The sequence below is a fragment of the Nelumbo lutea genome, chromosome 5 (assembly GCF_056320005.1).
Source record: "Nelumbo lutea isolate HS-2025 chromosome 5, American lotus-T2T, whole genome shotgun sequence".
NCBI lineage: Eukaryota > Viridiplantae > Streptophyta > Magnoliopsida > Proteales > Nelumbonaceae > Nelumbo > Nelumbo lutea.
The window spans coordinates 77,316,137-77,344,086 of NC_142688.1; the positions used below are offsets into that span (position 1 = coordinate 77,316,137).

General features: G+C 39.2%; 2 protein-coding genes across 11 annotated transcripts in view; one reads left to right on the plus strand and one right to left on the minus strand.

Moving 5' to 3' along the window:
- The window catches only part of LOC148852988 (tetratricopeptide repeat (TPR)-containing protein), a 144,392-nt gene extending 127,559 nt beyond the window's left edge, over nucleotides 1-16,833 (plus strand). For all 10 annotated transcript variants that reach the window (XM_088944757.1, XM_088944758.1, XM_088944761.1 and 7 more), the window contains 5 exons: nucleotides 151-265; nucleotides 12,402-12,592; nucleotides 12,696-12,808; nucleotides 15,989-16,280; nucleotides 16,414-16,833. In XM_088944757.1, the coding sequence (XP_088800883.1) occupies nucleotides 151-265; nucleotides 12,402-12,592; nucleotides 12,696-12,808; nucleotides 15,989-16,255 (686 nt within the window). In that variant the 3' untranslated portion in view covers nucleotides 16,256-16,280; nucleotides 16,414-16,833. The remainder of the gene's footprint in view (nucleotides 1-150; nucleotides 266-12,401; nucleotides 12,593-12,695; nucleotides 12,809-15,988; nucleotides 16,281-16,413) is intronic.
- Nucleotides 16,834-17,652: 819 nt separating this feature from the next.
- Nucleotides 17,653-26,420, minus strand: LOC148852989 (monooxygenase 1-like). The gene is made up of 5 exons (XM_088945878.1): nucleotides 25,877-26,420; nucleotides 22,217-22,284; nucleotides 20,517-20,599; nucleotides 20,025-20,187; nucleotides 17,653-18,531 (listed from the first exon to the last, which is right to left on the minus strand). The coding sequence occupies exons 1-5, from the start codon at nucleotides 25,915-25,917 to the stop codon at nucleotides 18,233-18,235; spliced, it is 654 nt and encodes a 217-aa protein (XP_088802004.1). The 5' UTR covers nucleotides 25,918-26,420; the 3' UTR covers nucleotides 17,653-18,232.
- Between the last annotated feature and the right edge of the window lie 1,530 nt (nucleotides 26,421-27,950).

The window sequence follows — 27,950 nt, forward strand, 5'->3', positions numbered from 1 at the left end:
GATTAAGGCTGAGTTGAATTGAGTTTCATTTGGAAAATTGTCTTCTAAAAGGAATTTGAAAACATTCTCTATTTGTACTCTGTTTATTAGAGAAACATGATGGGATGTCTCCAGATATGTTAAATAAGTATTATTTCTGCTATTCTGCAGAAGTAGCATACAACACCAGGAATCCAACACATGGATATGATTGTGCACGATACATTGTACAAGAGCATCCTTACAGTTTGGGTGCCTGGAACTGCTATTACAAAGTAATTTCAAGGTATTTGAAACTGATGTTATGAACATAGCATAAATGATATTCCCTTTATAATGTGATAATTTTATCTACTTTTGTAATTTATCATCTTCATGGTATTTGTTACTGATTACTAGCAAAAAAAGTAGACTGCAACAGGAATGATGTTCCTCCTGCTTAAATAATATCACATATTATGTTAAAAGAACAGTAAAATCCCTATATAGTTGGGATAAGACATGGAGGATGATGATTTGTTTGTATTCTGATTCATGAAGAAGAAGAAGAAGAGAGAGTGAGAATAGGGTGGCAGCTTCTAACCAGCCCTTCAAAGTTCAAACTGATATTTATATTAAGGCAACAATAAGACAAGATTACAACTTTACCCTCCCCCCCAATTAGCAATAGGTAGTCCGGGCCCATTAACACTTAAAATGAAAGCTTGGATGTCACAGTAGAGCTTCAAGGGAGTTGACATAGTGATTCCCAATTCCTTTAGGAGTATCCCGATCCAAAGAAGTTCGGCAACTCCATGTGCCATTGCCTGGTATTCAACTTCAACACTTGATCGAGCCACCACAGTTTGTTTTGGGTTACATGATTTCCACCCATAAATGTGCAATATCCAGTTGTAAACCTCCAGTCTCCAGGAGATCCAACCCAATCAGCATCAGTATAAACTTCTACATTTCGTTTATCATGCTTCTTAAATAACAATCCTTTTCTTGGACATGTCTTCAAGTACCTTAGTATTCTTTCTACTACCTTCATGTGTATAACTTATGGAGCATGCATAAATTGGCTAACGATATGGACAACATAAGCAATATCAAGTCTAGTCAAAGATAGGTAGAGAAGTTTACCCAAAAATCGTCGATATCTTTCCTTGTCTAGGTAAAGGTCCTCATCCTTTTCCTGTAATCCATGGTTTTGTTCTATAGGGGTCTCAATTGGCCTGCTACCTAATTTCCCTCTCTCCTTCAAGAGGTCCAAGGCATACTTCCTTTGACAAATATAAATTCTTTCTCTAGTCCTAGCCACCTCTATTCCTAGGAACCTTAGAGGTCACAAGTCCGTTCTTAGTAGAAATTGCAAAACTCCAATCTGATTTGTAACATGTGAAAGAAAAGTAAAGGAAAAGAGAATTCTATAGAGAAGAGAAAAGGAGAGAAATAGAAAAGAATGAAAGAAACCCAAAAAACTATTCTAGCCATCCCTTTCATTAACTTATAAACTCATCCAAAAAAAGGCTACAATGACAAGTATACCCTTAGTAAGTCAGCTACTAGTAAAAGCATATAAAAGACTCTCTTGCAGGTATCTGCCAGGGATAAGAGGATCCGAACTGAACTCATCTTGGCCACCAGTGCAAAGGTCTCCAAGTAGTCTATCCTGAAATTCTAAGTGCACCCTTTTGCAACCAGCCTTGCCTTCTACCTTTCTATACTTCCATCAACCCTGTACTTCATTGTGTAAGCCCATCTACATCCAACTGTCCCCTTGCCACTAGGTAAATCCACCAACTCCCATGTCTAATTTTTAAGCAATGCTTCCATTTCCTCCATCATTGTTGTCTTCCACTCAAGTTTGGAGAGAGCCTCACTAACACTCTTGGTAAACAGAGTCAAGGGAGGAAAGGAAGGCCCAGTAGGAGGGAGATAGCCTATTGTAGGAAATGTGATATGAGATGCAATGGGTTGTACACTTTCTCTTAACCTTTTAGAGTGCAATAGGAAGGTTTAGGTCATCTGCAATGGTGTTAGGGACAGGGGTAATAGTATCAATAGTAACTGAACCATCAAAGGGAGCAAGAGGCATACCTGGGTCTATGTAAATCGACCTGGAATCTCTAATGAGCTGATAGGGAGTAGTGTGGGTTCCTCTGTTGTGGAATAAACCTCCTTGTGTAAAAAAAAATGAGAGGAATGACGTAATGGAGCTAGCAAAGTGGGTGGTGGAGCAAGTGGGTCAGACACTGGAATGAACGATAGGGCTGGAATGGGAAGTGGTGTAGATTGCTCACTTCCTTCCCTCAAATACTCCCCTTGAGAAGAACTCCTTGAGTAAAAAGATGTGGATTCATAAAAGGTGACATCCCAATCCCCTGAAACTAGATCAAAACAACAAAAAACCTTTTGATTTCTTACTTACCCAAGGAAAACATGCTTCTTCACCGTAGGGTCCAACTTGGAGCGATGAGGACCAAGAATACAAACAGCATACACATCCAAATATCCTCAAAGGAACGTGGAACATCTACCCCTCAAGAAAATAGAGGTTGAACGGAGTAGTGAATCCAAGAACATGAGAAGGTATTTGGTTGATCAAAAAGGTTGTTGTAAGGACTACATCACCCCCAAAACGAATCGGAACTGCATAGTTCACCATCATACTTCTTGCTACTTCCACAATGTCTATTCTTCTTTTCTGCTACATTATTTTGTTGTGGAGTGTATGTACAACTGCTTTGGTGGACTACTCCATGCTCTAATAAGTATGATGTTGAGTTTTTCTCAATGTATTCCTTGTCATTATCTGATCTAAACACCTTCACTTGTACTCCAAATTGCATTAGCACCATCTGATGGAACTATTGTACCAAAGAAGGAACCTCATTAGGGGATCTCATCAAGTATATCCAAGAGTACCAAGAATGATCATCAACAAGAGAAAATAACGGTAGCCACCCATAGAAGGAGTATGATACGGTCCCCATACATCAGTATGAACACCAAAAACTGAAGAACATCTTTTATCGTTTGCTTTAAAAGGATGTCTATAATGTTTTCCAAGCTAACAACCCTCACACTCCAAATTGGACAACCTAACAGACTCAAACAAATTTGGAAACAAAAAATGCAAAGAAGCAAAAGATAAATGCCTTAATCAATTATGCCAAAGCATAATCTGACCAACTAACTCTGACTCATAAAGAAGTTAGATTCCATTCACCTTCTAATGATTGTGAGGTACATAAAGAAGGTAGGTTCCATTCACCTCACGATCATTTCCAATCGTCCTCTTTGATTCTAGATCTTGCAAAAGACAATGACCAGGAGAAAAAATTACTAAACAATTCAAATTCTTTGTCAAACTTCTAACAGATAAAAAATTAGTGCCCAGTCTAGGGACATTGTTGAGGGCCCGGGAATAGGATCTCGTCACGGGTCGGTCCACGGGGAAAACCTCCTGTTTTCCCTTGTTCCTTCCTGCTCGTGATGAACCTATCTTGGCGCCTTTGGTGATTTGTCCAAGAGATCACCAACTCTCCTAACTCACTCTTGACTGAATAATTTGATATCTCATTCAATAATGGGGTCTCCTTAAATAGGAGATTACAAGAGTCCTAATCAAGGGGAGTCTCCTTGCTGAATAGGGAGATTTCCAATTCTATCTTGCTAAGGATAAGATAAGCTAATCCTAATCTAATAAGCTACTAACAAGATAAGATAAGCTAAGCTAATCCTAATCGGATAAGCTATTAACAAGATAAGATAAGAGATAAGAACAATAAGATAAAAACAAGCAAAATGAGCTAATCTAATCTAGATAAGGCTATTGTTGCCGAACTGGGTAGGATGAGCATCACTGAATCCTTGCTGCTGCGGGCGGTGGGCCCGGGGCCTATTGCTGCCTGCGGGGACGGTACGTCTTCCCAAGGAAAGCGTCCATAACATTACTCCCCTTCTGGACTACGAGCTTGTCCTCAAGCTCGAAAGTTGGATATGTGGCTTGGAACTCTGCCAATGGGATCCATGTGGCTTCTGTTGGTGGTAGATCACACCATTCCACCAAGACTTCAAGGATTCCACGATTGAAAAGAGAGCGGGTGACAGTTTTAGGCTGGAGGACCAGTTTTCCATCTTTCAAGGGTGGTAGGGAGGGAACTTGGTCCGAGGGAACACCCGTAAATGGTTTCAGCAAGGAGATGTGGAAGACATCATGAATTCGGCTAGACTCTGGCAATTCCGGCTGGTAGGCCACACTGCCAATCCATCGCAGAACCTTGTAGGGCCCATAGAACTTAGGGGCCAACTTCGGGGCGGCCTTGTGGCGCAAGGAGCGCTGCCGGTAGGGCTGAAGCTTTAACCAAACAAATTGTCCTGGATCGAACGACAGTTCCCGGTGGTGCTTATCATAGTGGAGCTTCATGCGGAGCTGGGCCTGCTGTAAGCGAATGCGGACGTCGGCGAGGAGGGCGTCGCGGTCCTGTAAGGAGTGATCTACTGCGTCCAAGCGAGTAGATCCGGGCTCATAGGACATCAAGCGGGGAGGATCCCTACCGTAAACGACGCGAAAGGGGGTCATGCCGAGGGAGGAATGCTAGGCTATGTTGTAGCAGTACTCGGCCCAAGGAAGCCATTCCAACCACCGTCGGGGTTGATCGCCTACGAAACAGCGGAGATACATCTCGATAGTGCGGTTAACCACTTCCGTCTGACCGTCGGTTTGTGGCCGGTAAGCTGATGAGTAGGCCAGGGTGGTGTCGTGTAGTCGAAATATTTCTTTCCAGAAGGCACTAGTGAAGACCGGGTCTCTATCGCTGACGATGGATTCCGGCAACCCATGTAAGCGAAAGATATGTGTAAAGAAGGCGAGGGCAACCGAAGTGGCACTGTACGGGTGTGATAGAGGAATGAAGTGTGCGTATTTAGAGAAGCTGTCGACTACCACAAAGAGAACTGATTTGCCCCCTACCTTGGGAAGTCCCTCAATGAAGTCCATGGAGATGTCGGCTCAGATCTGCGATGGGATGGAAAGGGGCTGAAGGAGGCCTGCCGGGTTTAGGTTTTCCCATTTGTGTTGTTGGCATGTGGAGCAATTCTGGACGAAATCTCGAATAGAAGTCTTCATACCTCGCCAATGGAAATCAGTCCGGACGTGGTGTAGTGTTTTTTGAATGCCCTCATGGGTGGAGTTATGGATGCTGGTGATGATGGTGGGAATTAACGGGCAGTCTGCTGGAAGATGGACTCGTCCCTTATACAGTACCAACCCGTCGTGAAGTGACCAATCGGGGTCGGTCGTGTCGGTCTAGATCTTCTGCAGTAAGAGCGACCATTCCGGGGACTAGGTGCTGCCTTCTTAATGTCGTCAAACAGAGAGATCCGAGGTTGGGAAATGCTACATAGAACCATCGCGTCTTCTTCTCGCCTAGACAAGGCATCAGCTGCGCGATTAGAGGATCCTGCCTTATATTCCACCCAGAAGTCAAACCCGAGCAGTTTGCTAACCCAATGCTACTGAGGGCAAGTGGTGAGACGCTGCTCTAATAGGTATTTAAGGCTATAATGATCAGTTTTGACGATGAACGACCGCCCCCACAAATACGGCCTCCAGTGCTGGATGGCTCGGGCAAGGCCGATTAGTTCGCGCTCATAGGCTGGAAGCTTTAGATGCCGGTCAGCCAATCTGTGACTGAAGAAAGCGATCGGGTGCCCTTGCTGTTGTAGTACGGCCCTGATACCTACTCCAAAAGCATCGCACTCGACTGTAAATTCGAGGGCAAAATTAGGTAATTGCAGGACAGGGGTTGAAGACAGTGCATTTCGCAGTGATAGAAAAGCTTCATCAGTTGCGTCGTCCCACCGGAAGGAGTTTCTCTTCAACAAGTTGGTTAACAGGGCTGCCAACACTCCATAGTTCTGTACAAATTTGTAGTAGTAACCCGTTAAACCGAGGAACCCGCGTAAGGCCTTGACGGATTGAGGTTTGAGCCATTCTGTTATAGCCTGAATCTTGGAACTATCAACTGTGACACCCTGCCCATGGATGATGTGGCCGAGGTAAAGAACCTGTCGTTCCCCGAAGGAGCACTTGGACCGTTTCAGGAATAAGCTGGGTTGGCGTAGGAGTATGAAAACGGTCCTCAGATGGTGGACATGCTCTACCCATGATTTGCTGTAGACGAGGATATCATCAAAGAAAACTAAAACAAATTTGCACAGATGGGGCTGGAATACCTCGTTCATTAGTGCCTGAAATGTAGATGGTGCATTGGAGAGTCCGAATGGCATGACTAAAAATTCGAAGTGGCCATGGTGGGTGCGAAAAGCAGTCTTCTTCACGTCACCGGGAGCCATGCGAACTTGGAAATATCCGGACCTAAGGTCCAGCTTAGAGAAATACTGGGCACCATGCAGCTCGTCCAACAGTTCGTCTACAACGGGAATAGGGAACTTATCTTTGATCGTCCGGTCATTGAGTTCTCTATAGTCAACACAGAACCTCCATGTTCCATCCTGCTTCGCCACCAACAGAACCGGCGAAGAAAAGGGGGAGTGACTTTTGCGTATGATCCCTTGGTTTAGCATCGCTGTACATTGTTTTTCTATCTCATCCTTCTGTAAGTGAGGGTAGCGATAAGGCCTGACAACGGCTGGTGCTGAACCCACCACCAAAGGAATACGGTGGTCGCAAGCTCGGGAAGGGGGAAGGCTTTATGGTTCCTGGAACAGATCTGAAAACTCGGCGAGAAGTTTTTCTATGGTTGCCGGTTCTATCTGGAGTGCATGAACCTGCGGTGTCTTTTCTTTAACCCTGCAACCGTGCCATGAAACTTGTTCGCCATTCAGGTGGAAGGTCATGGTGAGTGCGCTGAAGTCCCACAAAATCGGGCCTAGGGTAATTAACCACTTGACCCCGAGAACAATATCGAACCCATCCAATGAGAGTACAAATAAATCAACAAGAATTAGTTCAGAATTGACTTGTACTGGAACGTCCTTACAAATCCCTGGACTGTGAACTTTTTCACCATTTGTGACGGCTACTTTTAGTCGCTGCCGGAGTTCCATTGGTAGTTTTAACTGCAGGGCTGCATGTTCACTTATGAAGTTGTGTGTGCTCCCTGAATCGACGAGAATGTGCATCGGCTGACCTGCGATCTGTGCCTATAACTGCATGGTCTGAGAGGTTTTAATACCGGTGATCGCATGGAGAGAGATCTCTGGTTCGAATGGGACGGGTTCCCCTTCCTCCTCCTCTTGCTCATCTATGAGAAGGCAAAAAAGCCTCTTGCATCTATGTCCTGCCGAGTAGAGGTCATCACAGTTGAAACATTGACCTCTCGCTCGGCGCTCTGCCATTTCTACCCTAGTCAAGCGCTTGATGGGAGGAGTGACCATGTTACTGCCTGTACTTGTCACTGCTCTAGAGGTGGTGGTCGTGGGAGGCTTCATTTCCCGGCTGGTAGCAGAAGAGGGAGTCGTTGCTGCTGGTCTTGGGGGCACCCACGAGTTCGGTGGACGACCCACATTAAAAATTCCACGGCTGAGCTGTAGCTTGCGCTCAAATGCACGGGCTAAGTTCATGGCTGTGACTAAATTTGGGGGATTCTACATCTCAACATCCACTCGCAGGGGCTCTGCTAACCCTGCTGTGAACATATCTACTTGATGGTCTGGTCGCACGGAGGATGCCCTCGCGAGGGTTTGGAACTGTCGCTGGTATTCAGCAACTGTTCCGGTCTGTTTAAGGTTAATTAGCAATTGTCGCTGGTATTCAGCAACTGTAGCCAACTGAGCCCGGGTTCTTCTTGCTCTAACCGATAAAACCAAAGTTGTGCTTCTTCTGTTAAATGAAAGGTGGCTAGGCTTACCTTGTCCAGATCAAATGTCCGTTGATTCCGGAAGAACTGCTCGCAGTGATACAGCCAGCCTAGGGGGTCTCCATTGCCGTTGTACGATGGGAACTCCAACCTGTTGTACTTGGGGATGATGGCTGCTCCATGGCCGATGGACTGTTGTTCGCCGGAAGACTCCGGCAGATCTGGCTGGCGGTCGTTGACTGTTGTCCCTCCGTCAGAGTTCCTTTCCCTGCTGGAAAGAAACATCTCCATTAGTCACCGCAGTTCTCGCACTTCACCTTTGATCTCACGAACTTCGGAGTTGGTCTCCACGAGTTGGTGCTCGAGGTCGTGGACCCTGGAAGGTAGTTGCTCCAGATCTCCCATGACGCCTTACTCTGATACCAAGTTGTTGAGGGCCCAGGAATAGGATCTCGTCACGGGTCGGTCCACGGGGAAAACCTCCTGTTTTCCCTTGTTCCTTCCTGCTCGTGATGAACCTATCTTGGCGCCTTTGGTGATTTGTCCAAGAGATCACCAACTCTCCTAACTCACTCTTGACTGAATAATTTGATATCTCATTCAATAATGGGGTTTCCTTAAATAGGAGATTACAAGAGTCCTAATCAAGGGGAGTCTCCTTGCTGAATAGGGAGATTTCCAGTTCTATCTTGCTAAGGATAAGATAAGCTAATCCTAATCTAATAAGCTACTAACAAGATAAGATAAGCTAAGCTAATCCTAATCGGATAAGCTATTAACAAGATAAGATAAGAGATAAGAACAATAAGATAAAAACAAGCAAAATGAGCTAATCTAATCTAGATAAGGCTGTTGTTGCCGAACTGGGTAGGATGAGCATCACTGAATCCTTGTTGCTACGGGCGGTGGGCCCGGGGCCTATTGCTGCCTGCGGGGACGGTACGTCTTCCCAAGGAAAGCGTCCATAACAGACATGGAGCATGGATGGCAAGGTAATGGTATTGGTTATCTTGAAAGATCCCTTCCCAGCAATGGGAACATGGGATCCATCAACTGTGAAAACTCTATCTCTACTAGAGCAGAGGTGGTGTGAGGAGAAATAGTGGAAATATTGGTCATGTGCTCTGAGGCTCCTGAGTCTATAATTCAGGGAGGTCAACCCTTACTTGTAGTGGAGATATAATTTGCAATGGTATGTGAACTACTTGTATGTGCAAATGATATAGAATGACTACCTCCTAATCCACCTGCACCTAATTGTGTCTCTTTGACTCAGAAACTGTCCATATCTCTCCAACTCGACCCTATTGCAGTTGCTACAACAGACTCCAAGGAAGTTGTAGTAGGTGGTCCTGATGAATCACTAGTCACTGCCATATGAATGTTCCCCTTCTTATTTCTAAGCTGACTTGGTATAAGGTGTGGGTAGAGCTTCTAGTAGGCATCCCTGGTATCCTTGGATTTTTTACAATAATCACAAAACAAGTCCTTCTTGTCTTCCTTCCTCGATTCATTACCACCACCCTTACCCCTACTCGGCTTAGGTTTTACTATGCTGACCATAGCCGATTACTCAAAACTTAAGTTTCTCATCATCACATTACTCCTACTCTCCTCTCCAGACACAAAGGCATATGCCTAAGAGAGAGTGACACTATTTTGGGAAAGAATATGTTGTCGTGTAATGTCATACTCTGGGTTGAGTCTTGCCAAAAACTAAAACACTCTATTCTTCTCTACCATCTTCTAATAAGTGGTTGCATCCTTGCTACTCTCCCAAACCACAATCTCCAAATGATCTATCTCATGTGTACTCCATCCCAAATGTCCTTAGCTGTGTTAGCCTATAAAAAAAAAAATCTTACTTATATGGGGTAACATAGAATTGCACAACCAGGTCATCACCATGTAGTTCTACTGTACCCACTGGATGTAATTAGTCTCGGTTTCGTTTTCTTCACCAGTGACATACCCTAACTTACCACGATCTCCAATGGCCATGTTTGTTGATTGAAACCATTCTAAGTAGTTTGTACCATCCAACTTAACTGTAGTGATGGTCCCTGCCCCAAAAGGATCACTACCGCCTCCTCCACTTAGTCTCATTTCACATGTGGATTTATATTCAGCTCCACTACCCTCCATAATTCCCATAGAAGCTTAGGAAATCAATTGGAGATGAAAGAAAAAATGTTTTCCCTTCAAGGCCTCAACCACCCTCTTAGTACCCCAAAGGTTCCTCCCACCAACATTCTCTTCTCTGTGGAAGCAAGTAGAAGGAAGAGAAGAGGTTGTTGTTCCCTATAAGCCTCCAAAAAACTTGGGACTTGAACCGCCTTCTCTAGAAAACATGAAGGAGCCCCAAAAAAAGGAGCGCCCCTTCCTATACCTGCTACAAGGGATTGTAGACCTACCAAAAAAGCCAAAAACTGGGCTCTCTAGAAGTCCTTGATCTGCTCTTTATCTCATCATGTAGAGCCGGCTGATCTAGGACTGCATGATGGAACAACTCAAAAGGTCTATAATAATGATTTGATACCAAGTAGAACCTGCAAAACTCCAATCTGATTTGTAACCTGTGAAAGAAAAGTAAGGGAAAAGAGAATTCTGCAGAGAAGAGAAGAGAGAAATATAAAAGAATGGCTTGTGCTGGAAGACATCATAAACTCATCCAAAGCTGATAATTAACAAGTATAATAGGTCAAACAGCACTTCCCTTACAATCCAGACTCCAGCGGCTAGACCTGTTAACAAGTAGTCAAACAGTACTTCCCTTTGCAAACAAGCTGGGCTAGACTTTACACAGATCTCCTGGACTGATACTACTTACAGTCCAGCGACTAGACTTGTTAACTTGGTCTTTTCTAGTAGTCCATATGACTACTCCCCAGTTTCTTGCCTTACCCGGGCATATCATCAACTATTCTGGGTCTCCTTGGAAGTTTTTCCAAGGAAAAAAACCCTAAAAAACAACTTCAGCTAACCACAACCAGCAGTAGAACTCCTTGTTATACCAACAATAAAAAGAAAAACTTAGGAAGAAAGATGAGGCGAAGAAGAAAGGTAGGCAAGCAGAATGAGATTGGCTTATTGCTCTAATACCATGTTTGTATTTCATGAAGAAGAGATTGAGAATAGGGAGGCAGCTTCTAACCAGCCCTTCAAACTGATATTTATATTAGGACAACAATAAAACATAAGATTACAACTTTACCCCGCATTAGTAATAGGTGGTGTAGCTTTAAATGAAAGAAGGTGTTAAAAGATGATAATGATGGTTGTGGTGGTGTTAAAAGAACTGTACATTTTTTTTTATTAGCAAAGAGCTGTAAAATCTTCTCTTACTAAGGTTGCATTAGGTAGCACTGAACTCACCTCTGAACTGAACGCGAAATGTTTACTTCTTAGAAATCAGGCAGCCTTTCAATTAAACATCCTAATGCACCTCTAAATATATTTAGCAGTAAATTAAGAGGGTACGTGGACAATATCTTCCTTCAAGAATGTTGTCTTGTCCATAGAAATCCCACACATCCCTTCCATATAATATAATATTATATATTATATACAAATAGAATATATAAAAAAGACAAGTGTTCAAAACCAAGGCATGTATCTGCATTAGAAAACAAGTAGTGATGATAGCATCACTTACAATAGGGTTTAGGAATTGACATCTAGCGGAGAAAATCCTTGGTAACTCCCAAGTAGTGTAGTCTGTAGTGGAAGCCCACCTTCACATTTCCCATATGATATAAGAGATAACCTAATAATCCATCCCAACCACTCTTTAGTGAATCCTTTAGAATATGTATACACTAGCTGATGAGCTAGCTGGGCAGGAGTGGATAGGCTTTATGAAGTGAAAACCTATTTATTTGTAATTTTTTGTTCTTTGAGGATTAGGCCGCATTTCTTTACTTTGTTCTTTTTTGTAATATTCACGTGTTACAGTCCAATGGTATTTTCAGTCTTAGCATCAATCATCAAGAATCAAAGTTATTTAAAGATAAAAGGTATCTATTTTTAATATCCTACTGCTCCACGTATTTCACTTGTACCTGTATAGGTACAGGTGTATGGCATTGGTCTGGTTGTAATTCGGTCTTATCAGATTTCCTTACTAGACCCAATTAATAAGGTCAGTTCTGAGCTTGTTACCGTGATCCTAGAGTCAGGTTCAATATGTCTATGTACTCTTCTGGACTTGGTACTGGGACTACATATTCACAGGATGGCGTAGAGAGAGATGTAGGTTGAATTGAAGACAATTTTCAACTTCAATTTTTAGAGGTTGAAGAGGCTAGAGGAGTTGGGGGCAAAACAAAAAGGATGTAGGTTGAATTAGTAATAAATTATTTAAGGGGGGTTCATAATTTAACAATGGATTTGGCACTTAACTGAACAGAATGGTAATACAAGATTCATGTTGCTGACCATATAATTGGGACAAGGCTTAGATGATGATGAAATACTTGGCAGTGGCATGTTGCCATCTTTATCTTGTAACTTTTCTCAAAATGCTTCTTAAATTATTAAATAATTTCAATGAGCTATTATGATTGTGCAAAATAATGATTTTAACTTCTAAGTATCTTACTGTTTTTGCAGGATGGAGAATAGGTTTTCAAGGCATGCAAAATTTTTACGTAGAATGCGATCAAAGCACAAAGATTGTGTGCCTCCCATGCTCATCTCTGGACATCAGCTTACCATGGTTAGCCAGCATCAAGCAGCTGCAAGAGAATACCTAGAAGCTTACAAACTGCAGCCAGATAGTCCCTTGATCAACCTCTGTGTGGGTATGAGATGATGTGTCCATTCTTCTTTTTTGAATGGATTGGTGCTTCTATTCCATGTTATTTTGAATAATGGATCTTATTCTTTTCTTTTACTTTATTTCAGGAACTGCTTTAATCAACTTAGCCCTTGGGTTACGACTTCAGAACAAGCATCAATGTCTGGTACAAGGTTTTGCATTTCTTCATAACAATCTGCGACTTTGTGAAAACAGCCAGGTTTGATTTCTATTTGAATTCTTGAAGACAATACATAAAATGCATGCTTCCATTGGTTCCATCTTAGTTTAATGACAGGTAGAGATTTGATACTTAGCTACCATCTAGCAGTTTATACAGAAGTTTTACATGTCAAGATTGATGTTGATAATTTTTATGCTTGTTTTCTTCATTCTAATTGGTAGAAAACTTTTCTTTATGAAGTATATTACCTGGGTACACTTGTATGCTTTTAACGTTTGAGCTTTCAAATGATCTGCAATCTATTCATCCTAGAGAAGAGTGATTGGCTTATGGATTTATAATGGTTCCATTTATTATTTTCTTTCTGTTACCCAAATTGTCAAGTTAGATTTTCCTGTTAAAGTTTCCTATAGTACCTGATAAGTAATCATTCTATATTCATTCAAGTCTAAGTATCTTTTAATTTTCTTTACATATTGAGTTTCATGAAGTTCAATGGGTCTTCACCATGGCTCAGCAACTAGTTATTTATTTGAACTAATGATAGATGAATTGACTACACATATTCAAGAGGAAGCCCCATGGTGCTTGTTTTTTGCTGATGGCATTGAATTAATTGATGAAATTAATGAAGGATTTTTTTTATGAATGTGAAATTATTGAAGTATTAAATGCAAAATTAAGTTTATGGACAAATTCCTTACAAATAAGAGCTTTTAAAATAAGTAGGACCAAAACAGAATATATGCTTTGTAGATTTAATAACAATAACAATAATAATAAGGGTTATTCTCGAAAAATTCTCTTCACTTTTCTCCAACTCTTCTTAAACATACTCTGACTTTTTGATACCTCCAAAGACCCCCCCTGTCAGAGAAAAGCAGTGGACTTAAACCATTAATTTTTTTAGTGACCAAACTAACCCTGACCACTCCAGATGCAGTATCTTCTTCTGACCAACAGAGTTTTCCTTTTGTAGCCTGATGCTTCAATGTTACAATCTCGGTCTAAAACATTAGATACCAAATCTATCTCACAGCTCTTATGCCTGAACATTGTTAATCTTCGAAGGGGATCCAACATCTTCAGTACTGCCATTAGTTTCCAAGGATCCCCTTTTCTCAAGTTCAAATGCCAAACTAACTATTAATTCTTCCTTACCTTGAAGATTTTGCTTTGTGGTTTTTAGTTTATCCATCAACACCTCAATCTTTCTATCTGTGACCAAAATGTTTGCTTTCAATTCACTTATCTGCTTTCACGGCTCCAATGCTGGCTTTTCTCTGATTTGTGCCCAGTCTCCTGCATTTCAACATTTGTATCTGCTAATTGAAGTTCAACCGGTAAATTCTGGGTTAATTCTGATAAATCATTCCTCCCAACTTGAAGCTTCAATCTTGCAATTCTTTTTCCATTGAAAAATGAAGCTTTCCATTTGCAACAATCAGCTCTTTCTCGCATTGTGTTAATTCTACCATGCAGCTCTTCATACCTCTCATTTTTGTGAACCTTGATGAGCCTTTGTACTCATTTCCTTTGCCAATCAATCTAAGCTTCTCATTTGCATGCCAGAGCTCAAGTTCAAATCTGAAAAATTCTTCTCTTCCAAAATCCAGATGATCTGTGTGATCTTCTGGCCTTGAGTGAGGTACATCAATTGATTATTCTATGTGGGCCCCAATAGAACTATGGCCTTCCAAATTTACATGGTGGTATGATAAACATGTATGCAACGTTTGGTGCATTCTCAATGCCTTTTCAAAGTTTAAACTAAAAAAAATAAAAACAAAGAAAACAGCAAAAATAAAAAGTTACACTTGAGATAATCAGAACAAGCTTATTGAACAAGTAAACAATCTTTGCCAAAGGAAAAGGCAAATCAGTTGTCAAAATGAAACCGAGAAAAAAAGGAAATATTTTTAAGATCCTACTTTACATGTAGATAAAACCTAAAAGTGGTCTGAGCTTAAATTCATCAAAAAAAAAGTGGTCTGAGTTTAACAGATCATGGACATTGACAGTCACTACTACATTTTTAGAGCTGCAAAACACAGACAAAGAGAAACATGGTAAGTTGGGGCTGAGAAAATATTGGATTATAATGTAAAATAGCGTACAGAAGAAACATTTCTTCCTCTCACCTTTTAGAGGAAGCCGTGAATGGCCATCATTCCGGCCAAAGGGAATTCTAGTGGCAGTCTTTCAAAGCTGATGATGTGTGTGCTTCTTACTTTTCAGGAGAGAAAGGGTTTGTGTTCGGTCAAGCAAATGAAGAGAGTATTTTTGGGTATTTTCTTTGAAATGGCAAATGTAACTGGAGTGGTAGCATAGTAATTTTGCAAAAACTGTTTATCTAGTAATGGCATATCTCTGACAAGGGGGGTGTCTGGAGGTTTTGAAAAGTCGGTATGTTTAAGAGAATTGGAGAAAATGAAGGGGAGTTTTGGATAACAATAACAATAATAAAAGTAAATTTTTTTATCAGAAAAAAAAAATCCTATTAATGGAGTGATTGAGGAGGATGTTGCTCAAGGAATCAGACCAGGATGGGAAAAATGGAGGGGTGCATCCGAAGATTTATATGAAAGTTAAATACCACCAAGGTTAAAAGGCAAATTCTAAAAAACTAACCAGCAATGCTGTATGGAGAAAATTACATGTCCAAAAAAATAAGTGTGGCAGAAATGCACATGCTGAGATGGATTTTTGGGAAAACTAGAAAGGATAGGGTCAAAAACAAAACTATCCGAAGGAACCCATGAGTAGCTACCGATAGGTGATAAAATGAGAGAGTAGACTAAGATGGTTTGGTCATGTGTATAGAAAACCATCTACAGCAGCTTTTATGAAGAGGTAATCCATTGCAAGTTGAAGAGGCCTGAAGATATAACCAAAAGAACATTGGTTTGGTAAGAAGTGATTTAAGTGCTAATAATTTAATAATGGATATGGCACTAAACAAAATAGAATAGTGAAACAGCGGGATTCATGCCAACCTTGTATAATTGGGATAAGGCTTAGATGATGAGTTTCATGAACTTGGTAAAAGATCATTACTATGCTCCTTGGTGATGATCTATCAACATTTGAATGGTTTCTCTATTTGATAGTATACTCCAAATGTGCTCCTATTGGTTATCATGAAGAAACTAGGTAGAATGTGATTAATCCAAATGATAAACCTGTGGTATTAACTAACTGTGGGATACCATGCAGGAATCTCTGTATAATGTTGCTCGTGCATATCAGCATGTTGGCCTTGTTACACTTGCGGCTTCATATTATGAGAAGGTGCTTACAATGCATGAGAAGGACTTCCCTATTCCTAAGCTTCCTAATGAGGATTCATGTCTTTCAGATAATCAGAAGCCAGGTTACTGTAACCTTCGTAGGGAAGCTGCCTACAATTTGCATCTAATCTACAAAAGAAGTGGTGCTTTAGATCTTGCTAGGCAGGTCCTAAAGGATCATTGCACTCCTTGAAGATGCTTCTTGGACTTGAACATAGGCACGTATCCAGGATTCGACAGACTTCAAAATCCAATTATGAGATGTTCTTTTATTTGTCTTTGTTGGTTATTGTTCTTTGTTTGACCTTTCAATGGGAGGTTAATAGAATTTTCTGCTCTTAAAACCTACAGGAATAACACCATACGTGGAACAGAGCATCACAACGAAGTTTTCTGCAGATGGTTATCAATATGCAAATATGAGCAGTATCAGCTTGCTGCCTAGAACTTAAAGATGGTGTCTCTTGTCATCCCTTTAGAGACATGTGAAAGTTGCAACAGATCATAAGATGAGTAACCTCCAAGAACCAAGCAAGAATGGCAAGGCATATAAATGAAAAATGCAAAGGGCATGCCTTGTAGATAGTGAGAAGGAAATTTATCTTCAGGAAAGACATAAAATTACTTGAGAAATGGTAGTTAATGGTTTGGTCTATATGATATGTTGGAAATTGAAATATTTTCCTTATGGTGCTTTAGCTCGAGCTAAGGTTGTAAATATGTATGTTGCTTCGGTTATCCACCGAATCTCAAATCTCCTTTCTGAGAACATTATTTATTGGCCTTTTTGGTATGTTGAGCATTTATTGCAAAGTTCAAAGTATCGATACATATCGGCCCGTATCAGATGATACGTATCATTCCGGAACCCCTCCGATATGCCTTTAGAGTGGGTGTACCGGAGGTCTGACTGGTTCAAGGGGTAGAGGAGATCTAAACCGGCTCCCTTGAACTGGTTGAAAAAAAAAAAAAAAAAAAGCCACCAAAATGTGTATCGATTCGCCCAATACGCCCCTGCCGGTGTATCGATATTTTGAACCTTTATTTATTATCGATATTTTGAACCTTTATTTATTGGCTAATAATTAAGAGGGACCAAAATTATTGACCAGCTGTGCAATGAAAGTTTCATAATATAGGAAATGCTTTGGATTCGAATGCTTTGCATGAAGTGTAGAAAAATTAAGATCTGCATGAATATACTGAGGAAACTTAAAAAGTCCTAAAAATATATGAATCACAATAAATCTAAAGTTTTAATGACTACAAATAAGATATAAATACATACCATGTATTTTAATGGCTTATGTGAAGTGTAGGCTACAGTTTACAAAATCAAATATAAATCTCACCATTAATAATTAAAATATAAAGTGTTGATATTCACCTTAGCATGTAGATTACATATTGAAATGATGCTTCCTATGCTGGGGTACAGTGAAAAAGATTCAAAGTATCGATATGCTCGATACTCGATTTTTTGAGTATTGAGATTGAGCATTGACCGTGTAGTCTGATGGATTCTGTGTGTTTTTAACCTTTTTTTTTTCTATTTCAAGCAGTATGCAGAATGTTATAGTAAGATTATAATTGCTAATTAAACCTTTTAATCATTGCATATATCAGTGACCTTGAAAATTGATACAGAATGTATGATAAAAACCAATTCAGTGTGATACTTTGAACCTGGAAAGAAACTTTAAGGGACATGCACACCAACAAACAGCCATGGGCCCATGGCTTCCCTTTGACAAACCCATTTCTTGTGCTAATCATTCATGATCAGTAACTTGTATCCAAAACAAGCAAACTGTTTAGGGCCTTAGGGGTGCAACTTTTTTGGATTAGGGTTGTGATTTTGTGAAATTTTCAATAAGTTCAACCCGAAGCCCGAGCCTAAAATAGTGTAAACTGTTAATTCAGGCTAACCCAATTTGCACCCCTAAAACTGTTTACATATCATGGAGTAACTGAATCGACTTTTGAGACTGATGAAAGTGTGTCAGGGATTAGCAGTAGAGCCTTCACAATGTTGGCATGTATCACTTCTTGTGGCATCAGAGGCGGCCAGTCATACTGAGTATGCCCAAGTGAGTTTCCAAAGAGAATAGATAGGAGAATGAGAATTGAAAACCTCACAATTCCCATCCTTCTCTCTTAAATATATCGATCAAGTGCTGCCTCTACTCTCTCTGACAACCTTTATTCGTTGTTGGCTTTCTTCTAGACCCACAGCAGACATTTCTTTCACCAGACATCTAGCAAGCACGATTGCATCCTCCAAGAATGGGCCCATTACGTGCATGGCATCTCCAGCCACTGTAACTCTTCCTTTCCTAAAACTACCTACCAAGATGTCCCATGGTGTGCGGTACTTAAGACGGAGAAGACTCAACGAGTCAAGGTCACTATTCTTTATCATTTCTACCATTTCTGATGGAAAAGCCGTGATTGATTGCATTGTGAGTTCTTAATGAGCTCAGGATCTTTTGGAATCCTTGAATCTGTTCATGTCCAAAGCGATGAATAGTGAAAATGTATAGAAATCAGTGCCTCAAGATGACCTACAGTTTTGTACTGCAATTTAGAGCAATTATATTGGTTGCAAATGGTCCAATGCAAACCCCACCCCACCCCCTACCCCTACAAGACAAAACAAAAGAGCAAAAATGGTGAATGGTCTTGTATTGGTGGGTCATCTGTATATTTGGCTTTCCAACTGATGCCTCTAGTATTCCCCATCATCTAGCATAAAAATGTCATTTTATAAGAGGTAATGGAAAATATAAATAATAAATAAATAAAAGCCCAAAGAGTAGGATATTTTAAAGCCAAATGACATTTTCATTCAACTCAACTTTTCTCGGTTCAATCATAATGCTAGTATATGTTGGGAATTGGGGTCACATAAAGATACTATCTTTAGAAAGTTATTTTCCCCCACTCGGTTTTACTTAATTTGTTGTTGGGTTATAGGTAAATCTGTTCCCAAGATACAATAGAGCATTGGGGGAGAATCTGCAACTAACAAAGTTGAAGAGTTTTCAAAGAAATCTTCTATAAGATGGTAGCAAATCGAATTGAGAGAAATAAGAGTGATTTTCAAAAAACTTGTGTTCATTTGATTGATTCACGCTCCTTAAATAATTTTTGAAGAATCATGGAGCAGAGGAAAGTTTTGTGGTTCAAAAAAAAGCTCATTGAACAATCATGATTTCAAACATTATAACCGTTAAAAAGTAATTAACAGTTAATGACTGTTAACTTTGAATAGTACCTCTTGATCACACTCGATACCATTGAAACATCAACGGTCAGCCTCGCACCAAAAGTCAAAACTATTTTTCATGAACAAAGTTTGTCTCATTGTGTCGCATACACGCATGCATGTGTTGCACAATAACAAAACTCCATACTCTCTTCTTATATTTTTAAGGAGTGTAAATAAATTCCTATTTAACCCCAAATCTGCTACAACTAACAAGAGATTTTACCAACCCATTGGTTGGTACCTTGCTTCAATGTATTGTTCTTGCCCCACCTTGAAGTCACCTCATATAATTCAAGGTGGGGCCACAATGTTACATAAAAGGTCATGATTTCACAATTTTAGCCCAAGGCTAAAACCACCATCACAGGTGGTTGCTGATGTGCGGTTGTAGTGTTTCTTTTTTATTTTTTATTTTTCTTTTAAAGTGCTTGTTTGGAGCAAACTTGAACTCTCTTATTCATGTAAAAGGCTACAATTGAACTAGTTTTGGATCCTATATAACGGATAAGCCATTTGGAACTTGGAAGGACGTAATAAATAGCTCCATGTGCATGGTATATTGGTATTCAGTAGTCAAATATTTGATTGAAGTTCTCTAACATATTGCCCTGATAAGCTACTCAAGATTTAAGAATGGAAATTGTAGTTTCCATTGCCGGGAAACAAGCCAATAGACCAGTTAATCATCAACTGTAATTCTTCCATGAATGATAGATACCCTCTCTATGGCCAAGTCCATGACCATTGGGATAATTGGTGAAACCTCTTATTCCACACAAAGATAAGAGTTTCGTAGCTTTTAGACCTAGAAATTCAGCAACCACAGAGTTTGCTCCATCACATCCGATCACAATCTGTAGTTAATTCATGAATTACACGAATATATATATATATATATATATATATATATATATATGATAAGACAATGATGTTAGAATGCTATTTGTTTTAATTCGTTGGATCTGGTCCAAACACATTATTGCCCTAAAGAAATAATAATTTGAGTTCACATCTGCACCCCACAATACATCTAAATCGTGTATTGAGAACATCTCCCAATGACAAATAAGAGAAATGCTCCCAATGCAGGCTGAGATGTACATGTGGGGGGCACTCTGTGGGGTGCAGATGTGAACTCCAATAATTTCATACACAATTGGCAAGAATAATGATGGTTCCGTACCTGACATCCAAAATGTATGGTTTCAAGCAGCAGGTTTTCAGCTAGGGCTTCCACAAGGTCACTCCTTTTCACACATCTAAGTTCTTTCCCATAAGAATAAGAACAGTTTTCATTAGTCAAGCCAGAGAGTTCATCCAATGATCTTGGAAAATTTAGATTGTGTTTGATACCATTGTTTCTAATATCTACCTGAAACCATTACGCTGTGTTTGGTTTGAAGGAAAAAGTAGGGAAAGAAAGGGAAATGTATAAAAATCTTTACAAACTTTGTATAGGTTTCCCTATATTTTCCTTCCTTTCCTTACCTTTTTCCTTTAAACCAAACATAGCCTTAGGGTTGATTGTTATAAAATTGGCATACAACTGTTTTTTGAGACTCTAGTCTATGGGGGTAAAGTCTAGTCATTTTAACTGAAGTGACTATTATCTGTGATTGACAATAGATATCTTTCACCAATTTGTATTTATCAATCCAAAATGTTTCATGTATGCTTAGTTTGGAAGGAATACAAATACAAATATGTAGAGCCTAAAACCTTGTATTTTGTGTCATTTTGTATGTATTTGTACATTACATATTTGTATTTGTACTTCTTCCAAACTGAGCCGTAGAAAAAGCAATAATACTACCAAGGACAACCTTAATATCACTTAGATTATTTTCTATATAAATAATAATATTACTTTAAAAAATATAAAGTTAATAATAAGATTACAAATCAGGTTGTCAGGTTTAAAGAATTTTAGTTACATTTGGCTTGGATTAGGAATAGGTTCATTAAAAATTCAGCAAATTCCTAACCCAACTGAACTCAAGTTGCATCCTAGTGAACAAATATTTTGATTGACACCTGCTACCCATGAAATAAATCTCGATGCAATTAAGCTGGGATTTTTATTTGCTTTATCGCATTAAATATTTTGGTTTGTAATTAAACAATCCATTTTATCTGGGAAATTGACACACTAATTTGACGTCTAAAAAGCCTTTATCATGGGTTTTTTTATTTGAGTTATTATTAAAAAGATAGGAGCCAACGTTCTAACTTAAATTAGAAATTAAACCATTTAGCTACATATTTTTCGTTATTAATATTTATTTATTAAGAGGCTAGCACTGTATTTGAATTTGAAAAAGATGACCTCCTGACTGTTTTGGGTGAGAGAAAGGGAGGAAGTTGTCTATCTATCTTTCTTTACATATATACATATATATATACATGCATACATACAAACATATATAGAGAGAGAGAGTTGTAAGTCATATCGCCTAATTGTTTATCATAGGTTTGGACTTATTTTAACAAATTCAACTTTGATACAATAATAATTTCACAACTTTGAAGGACCCCTGAATATGATGAATACAAGCTAATCGATTACCAATTGTATGATACTAGTTGATTGGTTATTAGTATCTTAATCAGGTATCATGCATTTTTTGTATTAGGGTCGGGCTCCTGAGTAGATATATATGCCTATGACTATATGTATATGTTCAATAAATTAAAGTTGTGTATTAATGGAAAAGGCTTAGCATCCTCTTAAATAATAATATTGGCTCAGTTGGAAGGAGTACAAATATGTAAAGTACAAAACTTTACATTTTGTGTTATTTCGTATGTATTTATACTGTATATATTTGTATTTGTCTTAACCACAAGAGAAAATAAGCATCATCCCAAATTTTGAGAACTCACCTTGGTGGAGTTTCATGTTGCCAATTGTTGTCCAATGAAATATCTCACACCTTGGACAGTATAATAATCTATTAAGATTTAACAAACGCATTTATTTAAACTCAGAAATGGATCAGCCTTGGGTTGAGTTTGGTTCTGCTGACCACAATACATTACTGGCCACACTCATCCAGTTGCACGTTGAAACTATCCATGACCACAACTGATGTTTCGTATGTGCGGCTGAGTGAACGTGGCCAACAATGTGTTGTTCCGAACTCTCTCAGGTTAGTTTTTTTTTTTTAAGAAAAAGAATTATCTACTAAAACACTTCTATATTTTATCATATTAACTAAGACATCCCCTTGTAGTTTGTGCATTACTAAAACATCCTTGTAGTTTGCATACTTGATGCTCTATCCAAGGTTCAAAGTATCGGCACAGGTCAATATGCCGGTGGGGCCTATATTGGTACTTTTTTTAGGTTTTATTTTTTTTTCGCAACCGATTCAGAGGTATCGGTTTAAGGTTCGGCTACCCTCTGAACCATGGTCTGACCCAATTCAACCCCTAGAGGGGCGTATCAAGAAGCCATTGGCACGATACATATCAACCGATACGGGCCGATACGTATCAATACTTTGAACCTTGGCTCTATCCCTTAAAAGGAGTCCAGATCTTCTCACAGAACGCATCTCACACCGACCTCACAGTATTTGTATGTTATTATTCATGGGAGATGCTCCCAATACGTATATGGTGGGATGTGGCTATGAAGTCGGTGTGAGGAACGCTTTGTGAGGAGCAGACCCCAATTCCTATTAAGAACCATTTGTACTTTTGTTCAAAAATGGTCATATAATTCATAAAATGGACTTTTATTCCAAAAAATGTCCCTAAATCTCCACTACCCTTTGGCTATTTCTACAAGCCTCACTTTTGTCTTTGTGAGAAGAGTTTTTTAACATTCTGGACACTTGTTAGTATTCTCTTTTAAGAAGAAAAGAGAAGAAGAGAGTGGGTAAGAAAGTTCCTCTTATACAAGAGAAGAAGAAAAAATTCAAGCTTCTTGCTATATGAACAATAGCATTTCAATCAACTATTTTGGTTGTTGCTTCACACTTATTCCATCAAGCTTTTGTTGGGTTTTTTTGGCTCTTTCAATAGTGGTTTTGGAGAGGGCTTGGGCAGTTTTGTTTGGTGAGATCTTTCTCATATTTTGTTGATTGAAATACATCTTGTTCGATGATTATTTCTGTGTATCCAGGAGATATTATTGTCTCTTATAGTTGTTATCCTCTAATTGGAACTAGAAAAGTTATAACTCCATTATTTTGTTGATAGTGGAAAATTTCTAGGTTATTGCCCCGTGGTTTTTCCTTTTCACAGTAGAGAGGTTTTGTATGTTAAAAATTATGCTGTGTTATTTATCTTATGGTGATTGATTAATTTTCTCATTAGACATTACTTGCTATTTCTCCACTGTCATTTAAATTGCTAATTTACATACTGTTAACAAGGGATTTCAATCCCAAACGATTTAATAGTTTTTTTTTCTTTTTTTTCTATTTCTTTATCATTAATACTCCTGATTAGCACTGGGGTAGCATGGAAAAATATAGATTAACTAAAGAATCTGTCAAGATATTCTACAAAAATAAAATGAGACAATGCTTTAGTTTCCTGGACTACTTGCATTTGGTTTACAGTTGGAATTGGAATCTGAGTCAAAATCAAAATCTTTTGGAATCTGAATTAAAATGGTCTATACCCATAGTCTGTTTCATTCAAACAAGAATCAAAATGGAAATTGAAATCAATAAGAATGAGATTTTATTTAACTCCCTACTATTTTATTTGAGTGAGGACAATTGTAAAATTAATAAACTAAATTCCTTTGTGTGTATATATATATAACATTTTAAAATCTCAGTGGAGGGTAATTTCCCAAACTGGCTTCTACATAGATTGTCTACTAAGCACATTGTTGGGACTGTGGTATTGAAGTTTTTGGCAATTGCCCAAACCTTCCTTACCATTTAACACCTGATTACATTATTGGCACTATGGTATTGAAGTTTTTGGGCGATACGGCTTTGAAGGCTTCCAGTTTGTTTCTACCCACACCTATGGATGACACTACAGTTTACAATGAGAACATCCCCCAATAAATGATGACATGTAAATAATTGAAATGTTCTTAATGTATGGCTGTAATAATGTGTGGATAAGTCTGGGTAATTAAGGTTCTTGTGGTCTGAACTGAAAGCTGTCTATATTCTTTAATTACCCTGAAGTCCCTAGTTTATAACATAATCTTCAACTGAAACGCAAGATGTTTCGCATGTTCCACAGGTGGTTGAATTTCTCTACGCAGACATGATATGACATGACAAGCTTAGAGTCCCCTTCTATAATTATGGGAAAATCTTTGAAATTTAACTTCAGGTTATGGGCTTCCTAAGCAGCTCAAGCCTTGGCCAAATTAATTGTGGCCTCACCTAAAAATACGTCTTTATATCCAGAACTTTTCCACCACAATTTCTAAAAATGGCCGTCACTACACATTTAAAATCATCCGTGCAAGATGCATTAAAGTTAATTTTAATTGTGTTGTATTTTGATGTAGGGATGGGTTAATAAAGAAACAGAAAGAAAGTTTAAAAATTAAAAAAAAAAAAAAAGAACAAACAAGTTTGGTTGCAATTTTTCATCGTCACCTAACCCATTAAGAAAAATTAATTTATGGGTGCAATTTGTCATCGACACATGATTAGTAGCTAGTGGATTATCTGGAGAGGGTTTCTTCGCTAAAGCGCTCCCAAAGGGATTTCCTGAAGGGAGCCGCCCATTTGGGCTCTCCTCCACCTTCCTCTTCTTTCTAGTTTTTCTCCCTTTTCTCTCTCTGTTTTGAGAAAGCCTCTATGTCTCTCTGTTTTGAGAGAGCCTCATTCTTAAGTTTTCTTGAGGCTTTTCTCGAGTTTTCTCAAGGTTTTGTTTTTCTGTTTGTGGTTTGATGTTGTTCGAGGTCCTCGTTTAAGCTTGTTGTTCGCAGGCGACGATAGTATTCCTCCTCAGTCAATTTTGTCCGCAGTCTGTGATGGTTCGATGGTTTGGAGATGTATTTATTTTCTTCTGTTAGTGATTTGTCACTGTTTCCCGTTTGGAGAAGATCTTTTGATCCTCTTTTATCCACTGTCTTATTTAATTCTCTTGAGAAATTGTTCCTGGATTTTCTGATTGGCCTCATCAACCTTTTTTTTTATCAATTTCTACTAAAAAGCTCAGCATGTGTGTAGATGATTATTAAGAACCTTTGATTTTACTTGGGCAGTGGAGAAAATTATACAAATAATGCTCAGATGATCAGTTGGTTGGAAAGCACATGCTTATGTAGAGATTTGAGTAACCATGCTTAAGCTTCACAGGTGGCAAGTTACGAGTTGACCAACCAAAACCCTAAGTGCATGGATTGGTTGTTCGTGGGACAAGGCAGTTTCACTACAATTAATGACTGGAGAAGGCTGATTGGAAGTTGAATCCATCACCACAGGGCAGGCAGAAAAGCTTAATCACTTCATTGAACAGACTAGTTTCTTAGTTCTCAAGAATCAAGCGAATAGATCATTATATTTTCATCAATACGCAATTTTTCAGAAAAAGGAAAATGGAATCAATTACCTGTGTAAGGCGAGAGCAGTGGTAAGGCCGCAGATTACCATCTCTTTCTCTTCTTAGAAATTCATCTCTCTCTCTCCCAGATTTTTCTGACAGTGACAACCATGCATCCAACTTAGTTGTTATATGCCATTTTAGTCTTCTAGAGCATTCCAATGGCAGACGACCATCTAACTAACTTGGCCTCCAGGAGCACTCCAATGGCGATTCTGGGCCTTCTTCTGGGGTGATGTTGGGAGGCACACACTGGGGTTATGTTAAGAGAGTTATTGGCGGCAGATTCGGATTCATCTTGGGTTTTTCGGCTTTTTTCTTTCTAATGGAATAGCCCTCCCCGTGAGAAATCTCTCCAAAACAAATGTAGAATTGGGCACTTCAAATTAAAAGATCTCCTATACACATCAGAGCTAGAATTGGGCACTTCAAATTCTTCAAAACAAATCTCTCTCGTGTTATAGAGGGCTAGTTTAGACCTTTTAATTGAAAAAATTCCTGATCACTGGCATGTAATTTGGGTTTAGTGACAATTTGGTCGCGAGTTTTAAAATGTGACAATTCAGTACTTTTCGTTAATCAGTTCGTTAATCATCTGTTAAGTGACAAATATCACTTAATCATTTGTTAAGTGATATTTGAAAAATCAAATATGTCTTAAGAGTGTTATCTAATTCTCTTTATCAACCATCCAAACATCAACAATAAAATGAACAGTCCCAAATTCTAGATTCTTCTAAACAATTAATAGAAAATGCTAGAATTTGGGACTGTTCAATTTTTTGTTAATGTTTGGATAGTTGATAAAGAGAATTAGATGGCATTCAAAGGACATTTTTGACTTTTCAAATATCACTTAACGATTGATTAATAGACTGATTAACGATAAATACTAAATTGTTATGTTTTAAAAGTTCAGATACTGTATTATCACATTTTAAAAGTTTGAACACTGTATTGTCGCATTTTAAAATTCGGAGACGAAATTGTCACTTGAACCACTGATCAGGAATTAATTTTCCCTTTTTAATTAAGCAATCGAAAACGAGTTTACAATCGCCCAATTCAAGGATACAATTGTATAAACAAAGCAACATGCACGATGAGCTTTAGGAGCAGACAAGACTACTTCAGTAATATAGGCCCTTCCCATGCAATCACCATTCACCTACAGCCAGATTCATCTTGGATTTGACTTTGAAAAGCTTCAATCCAATCTAAAGATACCTCTACCTCATCAATGTTGACTTAGGCGTTTAATGAAGTAGTCAATTATCCATTTGCTTTTGTCGTTGCTCGGATTAGCCAAGGGAAATGGGGTAAATTCATTCCCAAGTTTCGAAATTAGGCTGAAAAGGGTAAGTCGAGGCCGTGTAGGCCAAGGTGAGATGTTCCCTTTCGAGTACGGTAAAAGCTGAGGACTGTTGGTCCTCGGGTCGAGTACGGTAAAAGGTGAGATGTTCCCTTTCGAGTACGGTAACGAAGTTCTTAGAGATTCAAGATATTGCAAAACAAGAAGTGTTAGAGGCCTCGGTTGGAGACCCGAGGCGAAAGCTTCGACACTCAAGTTAGTAAGAGGTGTAATGTAGGAGGAGGTGCAGACGAGGCCTCAATGATAGTCCTCGGGTGCATTGGGTCCCTAGGAGTAAATGCTAAGGAAGTGAGGTAGGTGCTGGAAGTAAATGAGAGAGTTGTAATAGAATTCTGGGAGATGGATCCCTTGTCAAGGGAGAATTACTTCATATTTATACTTGAGCGAGCTAGAGGTAGGTGGAGATGAACGCACCAGATAAGGGTTGTACGAGGTCAGGCGACAGGTCCTTGAGTGTACGCCTAACTGCTTCGCGATTGGCTCTGTACAAAGGCAGCAGGGCTTCCCCCTATTGTGGCTGACGCTGTCAGGTCTTAGTGGGTTGGGACTCCTAGCCCGTAATGGGTTGGGCCTGGCTAGCCCACATCACTTGCCCCCCCCCCCACTCCCAAAGCCGAGGCGAGGTCTTGGCTTCGACTATTAATGAAGATGATAGTTGGGGTAAGGCCTCGGCTTTTGTCATCGAGAGTAGCGGTCGCTATGCCTTTGGAT